At 39.7% G+C, this 20279-nt stretch overlaps 1 protein-coding gene across 2 annotated transcripts; it reads right to left on the reverse strand.

Moving 5' to 3' along the window:
- Positions 1 to 700: 700 nt before the first annotated feature.
- ccdc187 (coiled-coil domain containing 187) lies at positions 701 to 20279 on the reverse strand. Of its 2 annotated transcripts, XM_072449085.1 has the most exons (12): positions 20176 to 20279; positions 12535 to 12597; positions 12198 to 12336; positions 11523 to 11613; positions 6364 to 6421; positions 4331 to 5515; positions 3824 to 3927; positions 3284 to 3355; positions 3064 to 3195; positions 1501 to 1595; positions 1061 to 1158; positions 701 to 852 (listed from the first exon to the last, which is right to left on the reverse strand). In XM_072449085.1, exons 1-12 carry the CDS (start codon positions 20237 to 20239, stop codon positions 716 to 718), a joined length of 2238 nt encoding a protein of 745 aa, XP_072305186.1. In that variant the 5' UTR covers positions 20240 to 20279; the 3' UTR covers positions 701 to 715. The 2 variants fall into 2 exon arrangements, with proteins under 2 accessions (XP_072305186.1, XP_072305187.1); XM_072449086.1 differs by lacking the exon at positions 4331 to 5515.

Below are 20279 nucleotides of genomic sequence, written 5' to 3' on the forward strand. Positions count from 1 at the left end.
AAAAGAGAGACCCACTACATTATAAAAAATGTAACTGAAAGAAAGTGAATGAATACAAAGTAGTATTTGGTAACATAGCACGGGTTTACTTTATATAAAAAGTACAAATCCACATTTAAACCAGGTCAACATTTCACTTTAAAGGACACTAAATACCCACATTAAAGTGGACTTCTTAGTCAAAACAAATGACTCCGTTTATAAAGCTCTTTAGTGTGGAAAGGTTAGTGAACAAGTCATTGCTGATCTTTAAAATTATAAATTGAATGTCAGACTTCTAGTTGAAAACAACCGATGAGTTTTACATTTGTCATAGAGCATATTCTAAACAGTTCATTTCATTGTCAGCTTTCTTTAAACATGTTCAAACGACTAAAGCTAAAAGCTCAGAATGTGTTTATGGTTCATGTGGAATGACACTTCAGTCAATCATGGGAAAAACTCGTACAAAATAAACTTCAGGATGAATGCAAATCATTTCCCTTACAAAACAAGCTTTGAACAAAACATAAATGCAACAAATATAATGCTTAAAAGACATGCTTAAATAAAGATGATTTCAAACAATACTTAACCTACATTACTTACTGTAGGCGACATGTCCCTTCAATCATAATCATGCACTGACTAATACATAGATGATGTAGTTTGTTCCTGTGGTCTAAAGTGCTAACAGCAGAGAAAAACTGAACATTCTGGATTCAGCGTCAAACATTTATTGTTGTTTGCAGTTTTCCCTCTTCTCTTTGGACTTGGGCCGGACAGATTTCTCCGCTTGTCTCTTTGTGGGTGGAATAAACGTGGGCTCTTCCAGAAATGCTGACTGGGCTGGAAGTGGAGCGCAGCATGAGCCTGAGGAGAAGGGCACAGATCTGAACGTTTGGTCAAGAAGAAGATTTGATTTAATTATTCAAGTCACAATATAAAATCGATCACAACCATTTTAGAAGCAAAATGATCTCACTTCATTATCACTAATTATCATACCATTTTTCCTCACAATTATCGTGACACTAACATCTCATATTCACATGTTTATTGTTGGTGTTTGGTGCTTTACCGCCGGTGTGCGCTTCCTGGAGGCTTTCTGGACCAGACCTCCGAACCTGAAACGTGGGGTCCAGCTCCTCTGCAATGTTCCTGATTTCTGAAGAAGTTCTGGAGGATAATATTTTAGGTCAATTTTTTGGCAGATTTACAATATCTATGAAAGCTGCAATTTTATGTATTTATTGTACTGTATTGTCATTTTAAACAGTTAAAAGCTAATTTCACAAATGATGAAACAGGTTATTCAACGCTATGGGCCAATAGAATGTGCAGAAATCATTAGAAATCATTTAAAACTTAGCAATAAACCATAAAAACTATTGTTAATTGCAGTTTGCGAATATCGAGTGCTTGAATAAGTGTAGCAGAATAACAGGCCTTAACAACCATTAACTGGATTTTTACTTAATCCAGAAACACTGGTTCTTGGTGTAAGTAGTAAAGACTCACGGCAGAGTGGAAACGGCACTGTGCGGCTGGTCCTCGGGGGAACAGTCCTCAGGGGGAGACGGGAGACCCTCAGAGTCAAGTCTTTCTCGAGGGACCTGAGTTAGTCAAAATAATAACATTAACCAAACTTTTCTCATAACATGTTCAGTTTAACCATCTGATCATAAAACAGATTTTTATTTTTATTAACACATTAATAAAAAGTTTGTTACCACTTAATGATAAACATTGATTCTCCTTAAGCGTTTAACCTTCTCACAGTGCCATTGGTGCCTCATATATTATTATGTGCCCAAAGTGTTTTTTTGATTGTTCTCTAGCTAAAGGCGGCAGGAATCAGTCTCTATCCTTCCCGTAAATAGTTTATTACAAATGATTCAGGCTTATTGGTGATACAGTACCTCTGCTTTGGCGACTAAGTTTGAGAATTTAAAATAATTGATGTACTGTATATGAGAACCAAACACAGCTTTGCCCCGACATGATAATATGAGCATGCAAGTGGAATGAATGTGATTTCATGCAGAAAAGCTCATGAGTATTTCTGAGGCTTAAGAGGAGATGAATGAAAACTAGCATGAGTGAAGCTAAATACAACTCCAGGAGTGTTTATGACGAGATCACTGTATTTTCATCTTTCAAAGACACCATTGTAATCCACTTACAGTTGTTCATTGTTTATCTTATTTGGACCTGAGCCAATATCCATCAATAATAAATATCCTCTGACACCAACGTTCATTTAGCAGACAGGCAGTTTTGCCAACAAACTGACAATGAAATACAGCACTGCCTTCAAGACAAATATAATATTCTGTTGAAAATATCAAATAAATTAATTGAAAGATAAATTGAACAGCTTTTTCAATTGTTGTTCTGTATATAAGCAAAATTAGAATATAGAGTATTGTCTAAAAATTAAACAATACAAAATACAAGGAAAAAGACAAAAAAGGTATGAAGTTATATTTTAGCCCTATTGTAAAATAAGATAATCCTTTATTGTCCACACATGGGGAAATTTCATTGTTGCAATGCAGGTAGATACAGAGGAAAAGGACAGATCACTTATAGGAAGTTTGAAAAACACTCTCAATAGAATAACTCTTATAAACAAAAACTCCAATAGACAAAACCTCCCATTTCCCAACAAGAGATGGAGGGAAAAATAATAAAGATAAAAATAAATAAATAAATACCACTGCATGTGATCACGACAGTAATTGCACATGAATTGAACAGTAATTGCACATGAATATGACGGCATTGTGCTTAATATTATGGTCCAATTTCATTTTGTGCTGGACTTTAACCTCAACCAAAATATTTATAGACACACTTATTATATATGTGTCTGAATAATATTCAGACACTCTTGTTATTGAGATACAATAAATAACAAGACATTCTTTTTTTTGTCAATGCACCCATCATACAGTGCAGAGCAGAGTTGTGAACTCCATGAATACTTCACATTTCTCTTAATTACTGTGCAATACTCTGGATAATAATGGAACAATCTGCTGATCAGCCCGACCACATCAGTCCATGACACGCACTCACCTGTCGATCTCGCACTCTTCTGTCGTGCTGACTCATCATAGTTCTATGTTCTCGCCACGATACCGGACCCTCCAGCTCGCGGGATCGGCGTTTTGATTTGATTTCCTGTTTCTGCATGAAGCGTGCTATTTCCTACAACGGCAGATCACAAGAAGAGATGAGTTATGGCCGTGTGGTTTTTGTATCGTCAGAACCAGTTTAATCAGAAAGTCTTTTTTACCTCGTCTTGTGCAACTTGTGCAACTTGGAAGTCTCCCTCTGGGTAGGAATTACCAAGTGAAGGCTCAGCCTCCTGTGGGAATAAACCGCACTCATTTAGCATCAAGCCATTATAATAACCTCACAAGCCTTTGCTTTGTCTAAACTACTGGATTTTCCAAGCAATGTGGTTGTTCCTGATAGTATGAAGTAGAACAAAGAAAAGAAAAACTATCCCTCGATAAGCTTTAAGTCAATAACTATTCTCATATCAAATCCATGTTAATCTAAGATAATGCTTGATTCCTGCTTTAGTTTAATTTCAAATTCATTCAAACAATAATCCTGATTACAAATAAAAAATATGCTACTTATTTAATAAACACAATTGAATGTATTGGCTTAAAAGATTATTAAAAATAGCAGTGGTCAATACAACATTTACTGTTCAAAAGGGAAAAAAAAAATTCATTGTAATAATAATAAAAAGAATGATGATTTGTATTTATATTGCCCTTTACATTTGACCCCAAATCCCAAAGTGCGGGGTAAAAATGTTTACCCTGCTCTGCACCCTTCCCTCTTCCTCCTGCAGTGTCCGGGCCAGTTCTTCATCATGAAGAACCTGCTGCAGTTCCCCCAGCTCCAGGCTCGTCCTGTCCCGCTCTGACCAAACACGTACAAGACAAATTACACCACAGAAAAACTACACTTGGCAATGTTAACTACACTTGCTGAAGGAAGCCCATAACCACACACTTGGAGGGAAGAGAACACAGATATTAAGTCATAGTTTGCAGTCAGTGTAAGAGGACGCATCACTTCATTTGGGAAGCAGCATTATTAGAGTTGAAACAGAAAATGAAAGCACTAGGCAATTTTATGAAGTCCCTTTGAATCACATATGAAACAGAAACATTTCCTCTTCAGTAAAAGCCTCAGAGCACCTCTAGAGACCACTCAGGAGATCAGATGTTGATTAAAAGGAGAATGAGAGGAGTAGATTCACACAGAGAGAAGCGCGTCCCATTGGCAGATGATCAGAGCTGGCTGCAGTTCCACTCGTTACCTGTGGTGGGCGTGTGTCTGGACCTCAGTGCCCTGCTGCTGCTGCTGCTGCTGCTCAGGCTCTGGCTCCTGTTCGGGGCTCTCCTGTCGGGTCGCTCCATGTCCCACTCTTCTGAACTCCTCCTCTCACTTGTCGTCCTTGTAATCCGGTGTTCATTTGCGCCGCTTTCATCTTTCCTGACACATTTATGCTCCTTCCATCGTCTACTCCCTTGTCTTTCCCTGCTCAAATTCGAATCCCTCCTTCTGATCTCTCTATCCGGCTGCACAGGTTCATAATCTTGGCCTTGGGTTTGCTCCCTATTGCAGCTCTTGCGTCTCCTCTCGCGGATATCTCCATGGAAACTGTGTCTGGCGGTGACAGCCCTCTGAAAAGCCCTCTGATGCGGTTGGGTGTCGCTGCAGGACGCCTCGCTCCCGTAAAGGGCCCGGCTGTCTCTCCTCTCTCTCCTTTGAGCTGCTCCTATTTGAAGAGGCGCCCCGCTGCTGTTGCCTAACCTCACCGGGACGCCCCTCTCCCGGAGCACCTGGCCCAGCATCTCCCACACCTCCATGCGCCCGTCCGACTTGGTGGAGTCGTCACGGAAGCGGACGTGTTTGTCAGGATTGTCCCTGTAGGCCCAGGTCTTCGCCGCCTCCCGAAAACTTTGTCTACGTTTGTCCGGGAGCCTGACGGAATCTGTGCGTTTACATCTTTGTCTGACCTCTGCCGACTCGCTCTCCAACTCCTGCTTCCTGTCATATTCCCGTCTAAGCTCGCTTTCTAGATTGTGATGATTCTGAGCCCTCCACCTTTCAGCATAAGCCTTTTCATGATGGTTTCTCCTCTCGTAGTCATTACAGGGCTCGGGAAAGCTTCTATGTGAAACCACACTTCTGTCATTCCTGTCTCGCATCTGACGTTGAGGAGGAAGAGTTTTTGCCCTGACAGAAGAGTGTTCTGAGAAAACTGTGTCCGATCCTTCTGATTCGTCACTGAAACGCTGCCCAGAATCTCTAAATGGGTGTCCTTCACTTGACCGTAAATGTGGATTTGTTCTCAGGCCCCGGGGGGAGCCTGCCTGAGGGCTGTTATAATGTGAGGAGTAATGATAGGTAGAGCGCTGCCCCCTGCTGGAGCTGGGAGAGTACTGGGGGCTGCTGTGAGCGTGATGTGAGGGCGAAGGCTCAGAACCACTGCTGCTGGCTACAGTCAAGGAGAACATGCAACACAAGAGCAGGGCCAAGGCTGTTAATGTTAGCACAGGTATCAGCTAGGAGCAAATGCAACAAATACAAACCAAGTATTTGTTGTCTGTCATGCAGACACATCCACAGAGAAAATGAAAAACTAAATAAATAAACTTAAAATTATAGGGTAAAATGCAATGTTAACAGTGTTATTACACATATTAGTTCAGCTCCTCGATGGTGATATAAGAGGCGCTTTATTTGTCCCACAAGGGGAACATTTCAGTTCAAGAACAGCAGCAGAACACAATATGCAAAAAAAATAAATAAAGATACAACTATTATAAACAGGCTTAAATCTATGGTTGTGCTGTACTGTAGTCGCAATAATACAACTGCAAATGTTAAATCTAAGGAAGAGGTTCGATAAAGATTTCAATACAAACCACAAACTCTTTTTACAAAATAGAGTAACATTTGCAAGACAAAATAATAGTTTCTATATTTTTAAACCGTTATACTCAGTGACAGAACTCATAGTGGCACAGGCACTTCCATTTCCCTTTTATACAAATGTTTTCAGTATAAGTCTCTTGTCTCTATTAAAGCTTTAAACAGTGGTGTAGATTTTTAAGATAATATAAGCATGACTTCATATCAGCTCATTGTTAATTGTTAAGCTTGTATTTAGACTATGGGGGACACAATTAGGCTTATGTATATATAAAGATCAGGCCTATTTCAAAAGGATTCATATATTTAAGTGAGTTGACAGGTTCTTCTCATCCAGACACATTTCATTGCACTCTGTGTTTTAACTTCTATGTGATATAAATCCAAACGTAAAGTGATTGGATGTTCTACCTTCTCTGGCCCTCCTGAGCCTCTGCTCCTCTTCTTCCTGCATCCGTTTCGCAAACTCCTGTAAAGACACAAATGCATGCAGATTTAACCACATCATAAACGTTCTGAGGCAGCCACAGGTCGAGTTCATTCTGATTTATAGTCAGAAGGTGGCAGTACAACACAGAAATAAAAAGAACAATCAAGAGCGAAGAGCTACAGCCTGACAAAACAGAGATGAATGTAAGGTAACTGAAATAAACTAAAAGGTTAAAACAAAATTACTGCCCATAAGAATATATTATTGTTTGTTGCACGCGATTGCCAAGAGGTGTGTCGCCAACTGTTCCAGGAAAGTTTGCCAAAAAGATCCAGTGATAAATTGTTATGGATCAGAACCAAAATCTGACTCAGCTGTTTTCAAAAATACCTGTGCAATTCCAGGTTGTTAGCGCCACAGCTAAAGAAGCCACAGGTGGAATTTTTAGAAACAGTCCACTCAAAAGTCCTAATCAGGAAAGTCCTAATCTCTTAAACTCTTAAACGAGGTAATGGAAACAAAGACGAGCTGCTCTTTACAGAATCAGATGCAGCGTCACGTGAGTTAGCGCCTTGTCACTGGGGAATGTGGCAGCTCCTCGACAGGCCACCTCAACATGCCACCGAGCTGCTCTGGAAACTACAGCAGGGAAAGTACAGGCCTCTGCAGCTGCCACTCATGAACTTTAATTTTGATTACAAATGATTAATAAAGCCTCAGAACTAAAGCTGTGAAGTCGACAAGTGATTAGCTCCAACATGAATCACAAAAAATTACAAATGCATTAAGTAAAGTCTCACTTCAAGTTGACTTTTACAATAGAAGTGGTTGATATTGACAAAAATAATAATCTAACAACAACAGTGAACTTAAAATAGTTGAGGGTTAATTATCAGACAAATGTGAAATGACTTAGATTTCTGCACTTTACTTGGAAATTTTACCATTTATTTGGAATTTAAGTTTTTCCCCCATTACTATTTTTAATCATCACCGTTACTACAAAGCAATATATTTTAACACAAGGCCGATTACAATAAAATTATGGATATTTTCTGGGACATTATCTATTGTGTGAACCTTTTCTTTGGATCATTTCTGCAGCACATTCATATTTAAGCTGTAGAGGATTGATAATTAACATAAAAGACTAATTAAAAACACTTACAAACTATACAAAAGTGTCTAAATCTGACATTTATTTATGTTTTTTTCCTTTCCTTTTACAGAATAGCTCACATAAAAGATTGAACTGGGGTCTGTGTCATAATTGGTCTCATTATTGAGAGCTTTGTGGTGGCGACAGGCCGACACGGGTGAGTGTTGGTGTTTTCTGTTTTTACTTCAAAGCAGCACATTTGAGCACATTAGGAGCTTCTGAAGACCGTCTCCGTGGACAACATTTGCAACATTAATCATAACAGAGCGCTAACACAGCTCTTTCCTGGTCCTAATCAGAGGTTGGCGTCAGCTGTTTCCGCGGCGTCAGCGCAGACAATTAGCAGCTTTACGTGGCAGGTTCGGCGTCAGTGCCACGGGGATCTGGCATTTCCAGCCGCTCAGCCTGGTGCCTTCTGCTGCTTAATTAAAGACACGACCTACAGGGAGGCCCATATTTAATCAACACTCCTGATCTGCCAGTCAATAGGAAAGGTAGAGCAGCGCTTTCCATCCGCCGCTCACATCAACATTGACAAACAAAATGATTGGTCTCAAAAGGGAGTTGAACTGTTTGTCGTACTTAAGACGTGATAAGAAGCTGCTTCAACTCTTAAATCATAAAGAGAGTGGGACACTGCACGGATGGGTCAAATGCCTGCTCCGGTCTATATTTGAACTTGTGTCATTTCCAGTTGGTCCTAAACATGTTTTAAAAATACAGATGAGTTCAAATGGATGTGGAACAGTAATTAGGCTGATAAAACATTTTGTAGTTTGTTTACACAGTCGTCAAACAAATTATTTTATTTTACAGATGAATACATTTAGTTATTATTTGAAAGTTTTTCTTAAGTTACTTTGTTAACTTTATAACAATTTGTGGGCCTTGCTATAAATATTTTGTATTTTATTTTGGTACCTGCAAATATTGATATTGGCTGCGATGAGAAAAAAAAAAATCTATATCGGACTGATCTAATGTGCTTTTCAACAAACGTCTGATGTTGTATCAATCAGGAGCTAACGAAAGAAGACTGCCATATAAACTGCTATATTACGTCACAATATATAAACTAATAATCACATGCATTTCAGAACATGTTTGATTAATTTTTCACACTTTTTTTTCTTTGCAAATAACAATATTACTAAAATCGTTTTTGAACATTCAAATTGTGATATTGTGTTGATTGAATTAAAGCTTTACTGTAAATTAAATAATAGGATGTGCTGTTCACAAAAGCAAACCAAATAACACGCGTATCTAAAACATTTTACCTTTTTATAATGTAAATATGACTTTCAGTTTGAGTATGAAGTGACATACACAAAAAGTTCTTGTTTTCCTTGATGAATTTAAAATGGAGAAAAAGTTTGCATACCATTCATTTAGTATTTACATTTTATAGGGTTTAAGAGAGTTCTCGACCTTTTCTTTTCCCCAAACAGAGCGGTTTGTGCTGAATGAACCCCACAGCCTGTGACCTCACTTCCTCCAAACTAAAGATGCTGTAGTTTCCTTCTAAAGAGAGGAAACTACAGCCAAAGGAAAATATGATGCTCCTCCTTCCAGCTGGGAACGCTCTTAGCTACAGTTGCTTTTACCTAAACACTTGTCTCCTCCAAAGCTTGGCCCTGTCATTTATTTTACCTCTAAAGCTTCCAACAAAGTCAATAAGATCTGCAAAAAGAAGTCATGTTGTAATGTAATGTATGAGCGGACGGGATGGAAACCATGCGCTGCCAGTTGTTGCCAGGCTGTGAAATTAAAACACTCTGAGAGGAATTTGATGCTCCTTCTCTGATTGTGCTCGATATAGAAATGGAAATGTCACTTGTATTATGACAGCATAAGGACAATGACCAGCCTTTTAACATTTAAGATCACCCGGTCTCTTGATAAGCAGAAATTGGTGAAATTAGGAGCCTTATTAAATCAAAATGTATGAAAAGAATGAACATTTTCAGCGTTTTATCAATATTTAACTTTGATTCACACACATTTCATACCTAAAAGCCTCACCATATACTCCTTACATTTAGGGCTTATTTTTCCTAAAACACTTAATAAAATGACCTGCATTTAAAACTGAAGCTGATCCCTCTGGAGCACAAACATTCGTCTGGAGCCTTGAAGCTGAGACTCTGTAGTTTTGGACTCTGATTTACTCTAAATATAAGTAGAACAAGCGCTACACAGAGGAATTAAAATGTTCTTTGTTATATATAGGAATGAGTAAAGCTGGGTTCTGGAGGAATCAGCTGTAAAATGAGCATTTACTGGGTTTTGACAATTCTTTTCTATAAGCTGATGGTAAATTCACTCAAATTTGGTTTTAGGGACTTGTAATAAAGCAAAAATGTGCAGGCTGAATCCTTATAAAAGTCTTCCAAAAAATTATTGATTTGACTGGAAATAAGTGTATTACAGCTTTATTTTCAAGCACAACGTATCAAGCAGCTTAAGAGTTCCCTTTTATCAGATGTGGACTAAATTGAATAAATATAGTAAAATTCCCATAAGCGTGAGGGGTTCAAACTCTAAAAGTAAAATGATTGTTGATCTGACTAGTCGACCACTAAAATAACTGCTGCAGCCCTAATAAACATATTGTGAGATGTTTATAGAGGCATCGGATGAGCAGTTCATCTTCTGCTCCCGTGTTTAGAAGGCGCACTGTGAATCCTGACTCTAAAACATCACAAATCTAATCACAATCATCAAAACTTCATCTAAAAAAAGGCATTTCTTTTACAAAATCAAGCTGCACTAGAAAGATATTGGCCATTTAGCGGAAGAAAATAGTTTGTGCATCAGCTGGTTCCCGTCAGGCCTCTTATGGAGCAGCCGTGACGACCGGCGGTGACGACCAGCGGCCCGTATCAGCACTTTGGCCTGGAAGTGCCGTAAACATTGTGTTCGTCCTGATCACCTCTAACGCAAACATAATTAAACATGTGTTTCCCTGGAGCCATGACTGTCCCGCGTCCCAGCGATCATCGTGAACTCTCCGGGTTCTGCTGCGTGGCACAGTTTGCACAGCTATAACACTGTTTTTATTAGGCTATTGCAGGTTTACGTTGAGCCTCCAATTACGTCTGCCATTAAAAGCGTGCTGGTCGGTACATGACAAAAGAACATAGAGCTGCCCCAGATTGGTTCAATAAAATAAACACCTTTTAGACACGTGATAGGGTTTCTCTCTTTTATTGTTTTTTTATTTAATCAGGCAAGTTCAGACAAGTGCTGTGATATAAATCAATACAATCGTTCCTAATCCTCATTGATCAGCTTTGGATTTCTTTAATGGCGAGGTATCGAAAGCTAATCCTCTGTCAGTAAAAAATAAGACTTTGGAGGAATAAATTAGCCTTTTATCGATTCCATTTCACACAAAAATCCAAACTTATCTACCATCTTTACATAATTAAAACTGAAACCCATTTTCGCTTGTTTTAATAAGATAATATGGCCCTAATACAGATGAATCCCTTCCTCTTGATAGAACCTCATCGTACATGTTTTCACTGGTAGGAAAGCATAGACAAAGGAAGAAAATTCAAACACCCCAAAGACAGTGATCGTGAACTCAAACCGCCAACCTTCTTGTTGTGAGGCAGAAGCGCTCGCCACTCTTTCCACTAAACTGCACAATGTTGTTAAGTTGTGTGCTGGTTTATCCTTGTATGCAGACAATAAGTTACAGTGCTGAAGGCGACACATGAGTCTAACCAGTATAATCTCCATTAATAAAACAAGCACTTGGCCGGGGCGATAATTGGTTTTCATTTCCTTTGACACATACTTGTACTAGTTCATTGAGCGCATTACTCTGCTCTATTTACCGCTTGACACTAGACACCCAGGAGATAGGACTTTGTGTTTTTACAGGCCTAAATCCTTCAGAATGTAGCTTTACAACCTTGGCAAACGAATAGAACTGCATTGATTAGTTTGAGCTGACAGATTAGTATTCACCTCGTCGTCCATCTCCCTGCGTCGTGCTTCCTCTGCTCTTCTCTGGATCTGCTCCTGGATCAACCGAGCGTACTCAAAGTCCTGCTCCTCTCTGCAACACACGGGGATAAATCTATGAAAACTACTACTTTAGAATGTAAAACATACAGTCGGAGAACTTTGACCAGCTTCAAAAGTTCTGTTCTTAGTTAATCTTTTGAAATTATACTGTATTTTATTACATTAACAAGAGCTGTGGACTGTTGCCTGGCCACCTAAAACTACTAAAGCAGCTGTGATTGGACCTTTGTCTGAGGCGCTTTAGGGTCTGAAATGAAAGTAGGAGGAACAGAGACATTAGTGTGTCACTGCCATTACTTATAATTGGGTTTATTATCTTATTTTTATTGTCATCATTATAATATTATTAGGTATAGTATTATTATTAATCATCATCATCACTGCTTTGCATATTATTATTTTGCATATTATTATTATTTATTTATTTATTGAAGCACACCTGAAATATTATATTTTCCACTGAGGTCTAGTAGAGTAAACTTTAGCAAGTTTATGCTGCGTGTGGGTTAACACAAAGATATTTAATTCACAATATTCATAATGAATCGTTGGATTTTAAAAGGTTAATTATCAGTATGATTTAAAAGCAGGTGACTTTTCTTGTAAAGAACGTACATTTGTCTGGAGGTCTGCCTGAGGAGGGCGCTGTGCTGTGCCCTCTGCTCCTCCTCTTCATCCTGAAGCTGCTTTGCCACACGGATATCATTCTGCACCAGCTGGTTCTTTTGGATGTTGGTCATGTAATACTGCTCAACTAGAGGACACAAACAACTCATTCATTAGTTTGAATACAACATGTGTAAAGCAAAGCCATTCATGCAATCAATGGCTTCTAAAACATGAATTTAACACAACACAACACAACACATGATAATAAGTCCGATCTTCCACAGTGCTTACATGACACTTTCAAATAATCCTGATTTCAATTACGACTCAAAACAACACTTACTCTCTTGCTCCTGCAGACTGTGAGCAAAGACTCCATCCTCCAACACAGCAAAGTTCTGACGCACTGAAAGCACACGAAACACAAAACACAACTTCAGCACAACGACTACAGCATGTTTGAATTAATACAAACTTGAATGTGTTTGCAGACTTACAGAACATTTTAATGGTCAACACTCCTGAACACAACAATTTATGTTGACTGTTGTTATGTAAAAGAAACAAAGAACCTTTTATAACCTCATGTAGTCCACGATGGCATTAAAGCACATTTTATAACAAGTACCTATGAAAGCCCGACTGGAAAAGCGGCTGAGCTCCAGAAAAACACAGGGAGCCTGAATTAGAAGTGTTCTCTCAGCAGTGTGCTGGAGCAAGCACTGGAATATGTTCAGGCTAAAGGAGCAGGCCATAATTTTAGTGCGATGGAAGACGGCTTTTATACTTTTAAACTCCATGAGGTCTAGAGTCTTTAGATGTATACGACAGTTTGACATTTCACTAAAACACAGTCTACACAATTATAAACTCTTTTTCCCTGTTTGATGACAGTTCAGTGAAGTTTATGGTTGAACTTAAAAAGATGCTTTGGTCAAACTTCTGGCTCAAACTTGAACTGTATTTGCAAATAGATGTGCATCTACAGCGTCTACAGCCGGTCTGTGCGGGTCTGTCTTTGCCGGGAAAGTGCTCTGGAGCAGATATCCATTTGATAACCGTTACCTAGCAGCAAAACTGTAAACAAGGGAAAAAACTCATAATATATTTTACTCTGTCACATAATGTGTGTGTAAATTGAACATCTTTGTTAAATCAATGTTCAAACGGTTTTCCTTAAGTAGTAGTAGCCTGAAGTTTTGATGATCGTGACCTTTAGAACTCAGCGCTTCTTCCTGTATTGATCGCTTTTAGTTCAAAATCTGTCTTCACAAACTGCCACTCAAAACTATGGCAAATACTTAACACACGGGCATGATCCCACAAAGAATGTTATACCGTATTTTCCGGACTATAAAAGTTGCACCGGAGTATAAGTCGCACCAGCCAATAAATGCATAATAGAGAAGAAAAAAAAACATACAAGTCGCACTAGAGTATGAAATGCGGTGTGAAAATAACAAATAATATTACATATAAGTCGCTCCGGAGTATAAGTATAAATAGAAGTATAAGTCCCACACCGGCCAAAACGATTAAAAAAAGGTGCAACTTATAGTCCGGAAAATACGGTAATTGGAAAAACCATGAGAACTTGTCAAATTCTTTAAAATCTGCTAATGCTGAACAATTGCATGCGATTTGTGTATTATTTATTATATTATTTCAGTTAACCAATGAAATTTCCCCATGTGTGACAATAAAGGATTATCTTATCTTATCTTAATCATTCTGGATATGTGTGCACTGTGAACTCACTCTTTATCATCTTATTATCTAAACTATTACAAATCTGTGCGGACCCTCCGTCGTCCAGGCAGGTTCTGTAGCAAAAGAACATTTCGAGTGAAGACGATTTGTTAGTTCAATAAACCGGACGACAGATACTCCTTACTGTAAACAAGTGTTAGTTTGAAGTGTAGTCGGCTTCTTCCTGAAGACAAATATAAAGGCAGCGATCACCAAACATCTTCACTCTTAAACCTTTTTTCAGTCTACAGAATTCACTTTTCTTTTGTCACATCTAATTACAATGCAGAAAAAGCACAATTAAATATTTTACAAACTCTTTCAGCAAGAAATATTAGGCAGGGAATCAGCATGTGCGGATTGATTGCTCACTTAACGCACTCGCTCTGAATAACAAATCAGGATGCAAAGTTGGTTTGCAGAGGGCGGGCGGAGCAGGTGGTGCTAATGCGTGCAGGTGGTGCTAATGCGTGCAGGTGGTGCTAATGCGTGCAGGTGGTGCTAATGCGTGCAGGTGGTGCTAATGCGTGCAGGTGGTGCTAATGCGCGCAGCAGCGAGAGTGAAACAGAGTTGTAGTCGACTTAAGACAGTCTCTGTGCATCGATTAGCTGTGTTAAAGGGGATGTGGCGTGGGCGTGGCACTTGCAAAAGCCCCAAAATGATGCAGACTTTGCACAAAAATGTCCACGTATACAAGTACAAGTAAACAACGGCATCTTCATCTAACTCCTTCCATGCGCTCTCCTTTCTGCTGCGGCCCATATAAAACCTTAGAATCGTAATAAAACTTTTGATTGACTAAGACATCATTAATCATGGACTACAGCCCTTGAGTGAGAGGTCTCAAAAGACTTCACTAAAAGCTCTGTAAAGCCGGTCTGTCTACTCTTTCAGGAGGAGGAACGATTTGATATCCCATAATCCCTCAGTCTAGCCACCTGCTGTGGGAGGCCGTGGTTAAACAGATCAGTTTTCATGTCATAACTGCTTTAAGATTCTAATGCTGTTCTTTACAAAGCTGGAAACTTATGAGAAGAATGAGAGCTTAGAACGGGACGGTGAGTTCTGTATGAGAGAAAAACAATGTCAATGTTTAGGGCACAACAACATGATTCAGGGGATTTCTAAAAAAAAAAGCAAATAAAAAACCCACTTAAATGAAATACAATATAGTTTTTACTGATACCAAGCAGGGGTGAGCCATATTGACAAAAATATCTTGATATTTCTTGGAGCATCCTGTATGAACAAAATTGTGTCAGTCCAACAGAAATGTGTTAAAACTTTAAATGTCTTTAATAAACATTTAACTTGATCAGAAATGGGAAATGTCTGTCAAAATGAATCACATAATTGCTGAAATATCACTTTATACCCATATTTGACAGTTCAATATATAGTTATTCAGTTTTAATGATGTAAAAGTTCATGTTTACGTCATGAGTTTTGGTTCTCAAGGACTTTTGAAACCAGTGGGAGCACACATGTTACAGCTTTTATGTTTAAACTGTACTGCTCTCTCCAAAGTCAGTGTGTTTACAATAGCGTTAAGTCGTTTGGAATACTTTAATGTGTATTCTGTTCCCGGAGTGAAAATAAAACACAAACACAGTGATAATGGCTGCACGCGAGGACTTCTGTCAACTCTCCTTTTTCTCACGCCGGGCTAAATGAGCCATGACTACCTTTTAAGACTTTAAATGTGAGAGAAGTGGTCTTTAGGAGATTAGAGGGGGCTGTGCAGAGTGGGAACAGCCTTTGTCCCGGGACAGAAGCAGAGCCAATTAAAAACACCTGTCTGGTTCTAATCCCGCCTCTGAGCCGCCACACGCCACGCAAACAGCAGCAGCAGCAGCACACGTTCTTCAGTGCGACACATGCTACACTTATGACACGTAGAAGACACTCGGTTTTCCACGTAGTCGTAAAATCGTGCGGAAAACTTCGAGAAATGTCAAAATTGTCAAGTCAAAATACACCAACAAACACGATATGTCAGGGAAACTTCATTTACAAAGCATGTTAAAGAATAGAAAGAATAACACATACACGCAACATTACAGGTCAGATCTGTGGAGAGGTGACCACACTACAGTAAGAATGCATATTTTTCCAGCAATAAAAAAAACAACTGTAATAGCATATGGATGAATGCCAGGCTGTGGAACATTCCAGGGAAAGCAATAACATCTTCATAGAGACCCTCCGCCATTCCCAACAGCATTAAAACTAATCCGACATGGCCCCGCTGTCAAAAATGAAGGATGCCCTAGAGTTCACAGGTCATTTGAAGTCAGTGGAGCATCGGCTCTTACTGTTTACATCATTAGTGAAGGCGCAGCCCAGACACAGAACCACTTACACCTGTCGAGGAGCTTAAAGTCTAATCGGACAGACGACTTGCCCTCGTGGGTCGAGTATTGTCAGAGTGAAATGGACTTGGCTTAACTTAATCTGACGGGGAAAACTAAGATTTCCAAACATGGAATTAAAGCACGGCCCAGTTGTGGGAGCAGCAACCGCATAGAGAGAGTGCTGTGTGCATGGGAGTGTCTGCATTGTGGGCCAACTTGTTTGGAACTACTGTCACAATAGATTTAAAGGGGAGGGACACTTTCAGACTGCTATTACCATTGCTAGACAGGTTTGGGGCGTGAGGCATTCAGGGCCAGCTGTAAAACACAGTGTTTTCATAGTCTTAAGACTCCTGTAAGCTGCTTAGAAAGGCCACAGGAGGACCCCATAAGGCCTGTTTCTAAAGAGGATAGTCAGCAAACAGCACAGACAGCCAATGAAATGGGATGTGTGGTTTGGATAATCGGGTTAAGAACATAACGAAGCCTGAACACAAAGAGAATGAGTGAAAACATTGTCTGGGGACATAAATGCAATCTTATCTGTGGTGACTTGACTTTGAGAGAAGGCGACTTTTAGAAAGGCAGGAAACGGTGACCTACATGACCCCTACAATAACATTATTCAGTCTGGAAAAGGCTGACAGTTTCTCCAAACACGACTACTTTCATATTACGGTATGTGGCTCTAGGGCTGGGCCATTTAAGTGCCATTTAACAAAGAAAACCTCCAACTTTCCTCCAAAGTCGGATCTCTGCTCCAAACCACATATAATACGAGCAAAGGATTGACTGTAGACGTCTCAACTATAAAGTCCCAGGACAGTAACATTTGTTTAATTGCACAGCCCCACATATCTCAATTAGGAAGTAACTAAAAAGCGCCGAGATAATCTTTTAACGAGACAATACACACTATTGAATCCACGAGAACAAGAGTGATTTTTACATAATATACATATATCTATATTATGTACATATATTTCTGCAATTCAGTAGAATTATAGACTCAACATTTATTTTCTTATTATTCTATATTTTTGCAATCAGTGTAAAATGGCTTTTTGAACTGCGGCTTTCCAAAACCATCTTTTTTTGTCCAAGCTATAAACACAGAAATCATCTCACAAGCTCATTTTTGCAGAATCTGGTGGCAGTTTTATCTTGTGAGATCTTGCAACATTTCTAATACATACAACCTCAGATTTTCTTTGCAGTATTGTTTTGAAATAGTATCACAAGCACTATTACAAATGCCATTGAGGCCAAATTACTACAACTCCTGCTGAATCCATCACCTATACGAACTGCAGTGTGCTACTACAACAACCAACACAGTGACCAACAGGATAAAGTCTTATATTCGGTTCCAGGAGTGTATTCCGTGTACCTCAGTAAATTTTATCATGCAAAAGTATGTTTGGAATAAAAGAACTTGTTCACAAGTTCTTTATTCCAAACATTCTTTATTTATCGCAAGAAGATAACATTTTGACATTGACGTTGGCTGAGAGACGTTCATCCCACATTATAAAAAGAAGCATAAAAGTTGAGGGGAATAAAACATCAAAGCACGACTGCTGCTGTCTGTTAAGTCTCCCAGTCACTTATGGTGCTGCCGAGGCCACAGCCGTCTGCAGACACAAAGACACGGGCCAGAGGAGAAAATGACATGCTTTCTATTTTCAGCCCAAATCCTTCTCTCACTCTTCTCTTTCGCTCATAAAACCCACACTCGCTCGCCCTCGTCGGTTCCGTCCCCGCCTTCCTCTGCTCTGGCCTCCTACACACCGCTTTTTCCTCCAAAAATATGTCTCCATCCTCTGCCTGTCTGCTGCATTGTGGACCAGAACTGGGCCAGGCCGTCCTCATCATGAGGGAACAAATGGAGGTGATGGGGTAATGGGTGAAATCAGGAATAGAGTGAGGGGGAGGAGGGGTAGAATTCCTCTGGGAGCAGCGTTCCCTCAGCACGTGGACCATATCAGGGACGGACATAAGAGGAGCAAAAACAGGAACTGATAAGGGACAGAGAAAACAAAGAAAGTTGAGAGGGTTTTGCAGTGCAGAGGGGCACGGGGAAGTTCTCCTGCTCCAGAGGAAACGCAACGTAAACATGCGAGACAAGAGGCTAAATTAACCACAAGAGACAAAGAAGGACACAAATGTTCTGATGAAAATGGACTTGACTGGTGAAGGAAAGCATAGCCTAAAAGCACATGTTCTCAAACTTTGTAGCAACATTGGTGACATGTGGGTTTGTTCTGGAGGTAATGTAGGACCTCAAGTAGACTCAACATGGACCTTTAGTTTTAGTTTAGTCTGTTTAAGTACTGGATCAACTATTATCTTTATTCAGGCAGTGGATGCAGCTCAAAAACTTTAAACTCTGACAAAACTCTAGTGTCCTGAAGGGCTCTGGATGTTGTGTATGAAAAGATGAATGTTTGAGTGTAAGAATAAGTCCATATGTATAAGTGTATGCACAGTGTATATAATGTATGATTTGAGTGTCTAAGAATGTATTCAAACTTTATTTGGTCCTAAATTTAACCCATCTTATATTTAATGTGGAATTGGTTTGGCCCCGTCCTTATCCTTGTTTAATCCTGATCTAATCTAGGTTTAGTTTTGGGTTTAGTCCTGGTTTAGTCCCAGTTTTGACGTGGTGAATGTGGAAGTGGGAACGCACACTAATAGAGGCAAAAGGCGCTACATAAATTAGTTTGAGCTGCGCCGTTGACTTGTACTTTAAAACCACAATATTGCTTGAAGGACAATTGCATGGCATTTATACTGTTTTTGTTCCGTTCTCTTTATATGCTGTGGCTGAGTGGCATAGGGCCCTCTTTGTTTTGGAGCTGAATTATGCCCTAGATAAAAGACAAGCAAACCTACTTCTCTTCTGTTCTTTGGTTTGGTGTGAAACAACGTGTCAACGGTCTGCAGCCGGCTGCTCACACAGTCATTAACATTCGATGGAAAACTGCAAAGAACAGCTACAAAAGGGCGGGCTACATTATTTTAATCTAAATTTGGTTTTGCAGATTGTGCACAGTTTTGTTAAAGGTGCACAATTGAACTTTTCTGGTGGAGAGTCCACCACATTCTTGTCACCATGGAGATTTTATTGCTTTGCCTAGATTGTTCTGCAGTTTGGCTTAAACGTGTGGTTAACTGGTGATATACCAACCAAGTTACAAGTGCAGGGGTTTCATTTCTAAAGCGTGCGCAAAGCGCATGGGCAAAATGTTACATACACGACTTTCCACGTGAAGTTTATGATCTATAAAGAGACAACTATACATGAGCGTTTTGGTCCAAAGATCATACACTCTGCACATCAGGGCATTCAGAAAATAATAATGCAATCCGTGCTCAGAGAGAAATTGGCAGGTTTGATGAAGTCGTCCCACATTCACTTTTAGTCACTTTCCAGCTGACCTCACTCACAGAAAGAACACACCTTTTCTATATACATTTGAGAAATTAAAATACCTGATTAACATTGCAATATAGATACATTTAATGCCATACTGAAGTACATTCCAGGCAAAGCAATAACATCTCCATGGAGACCAGTAGTTGGTGGAATCGGCAACAGAAACGTTACATAGTTCCCCTTTAAGCTGTGAAGAACCAAAAACACGCCAACACTGCTCCATTGTCCACTGGTCAATACACCTCTTGGTTCTTGCTGTGGCTCTTAAACCGCTGACCCTTGCCCCTGACTTCCATGGGGCCGGTCTAAACAAAAGCACATGTTCATCAAGAGCACACACTGAAACGCTTTCACACTGTTGTGGGGCACGGCGGGAGGGTAGTTAACTTTATGACCCAAAGGTCGTGCCAGAGGTGTGAACACGTGCGTGGGGCTTACCTTCTTGGACACGGGGAAGGTGTGACTGGTCAATCTCCAGCTCCGCCATTCTCGTGAGCGCCATCAGTGCCTCATGGCGAGTCAAGGGACACTGTCCACAAAAA

This window comes from Eucyclogobius newberryi, unplaced genomic scaffold (genome assembly GCF_026437365.1).
Source record: "Eucyclogobius newberryi isolate DKJ021-1_F unplaced genomic scaffold, fEucNew1.0.hap1 SCAF_17, whole genome shotgun sequence".
Classification (NCBI taxonomy): Eukaryota; Metazoa; Chordata; class Actinopteri; order Gobiiformes; family Gobiidae; genus Eucyclogobius; species Eucyclogobius newberryi.

Coding starts and splice junctions, on each gene's coding strand:
- ccdc187 (XM_072449085.1), bottom strand. CDS start 20,239: ATGGCGCTCACGAGAATGGCGGAGCTGGAGATTGACCAGTCACACCTT. Junction 12,598..20,175: donor CCTTCCCCGTGTCCAAGAAG/GTAAGCCCCACG, acceptor GTGTGCTTTCAG/TGCGTCAGAACTTTGCTGTG. Junction 11,614..12,197: donor AGGCAGACCTCCAGACAAAT/GTACGTTCTTTA, acceptor CGTGTGTTGCAG/AGAGGAGCAGGACTTTGAGT.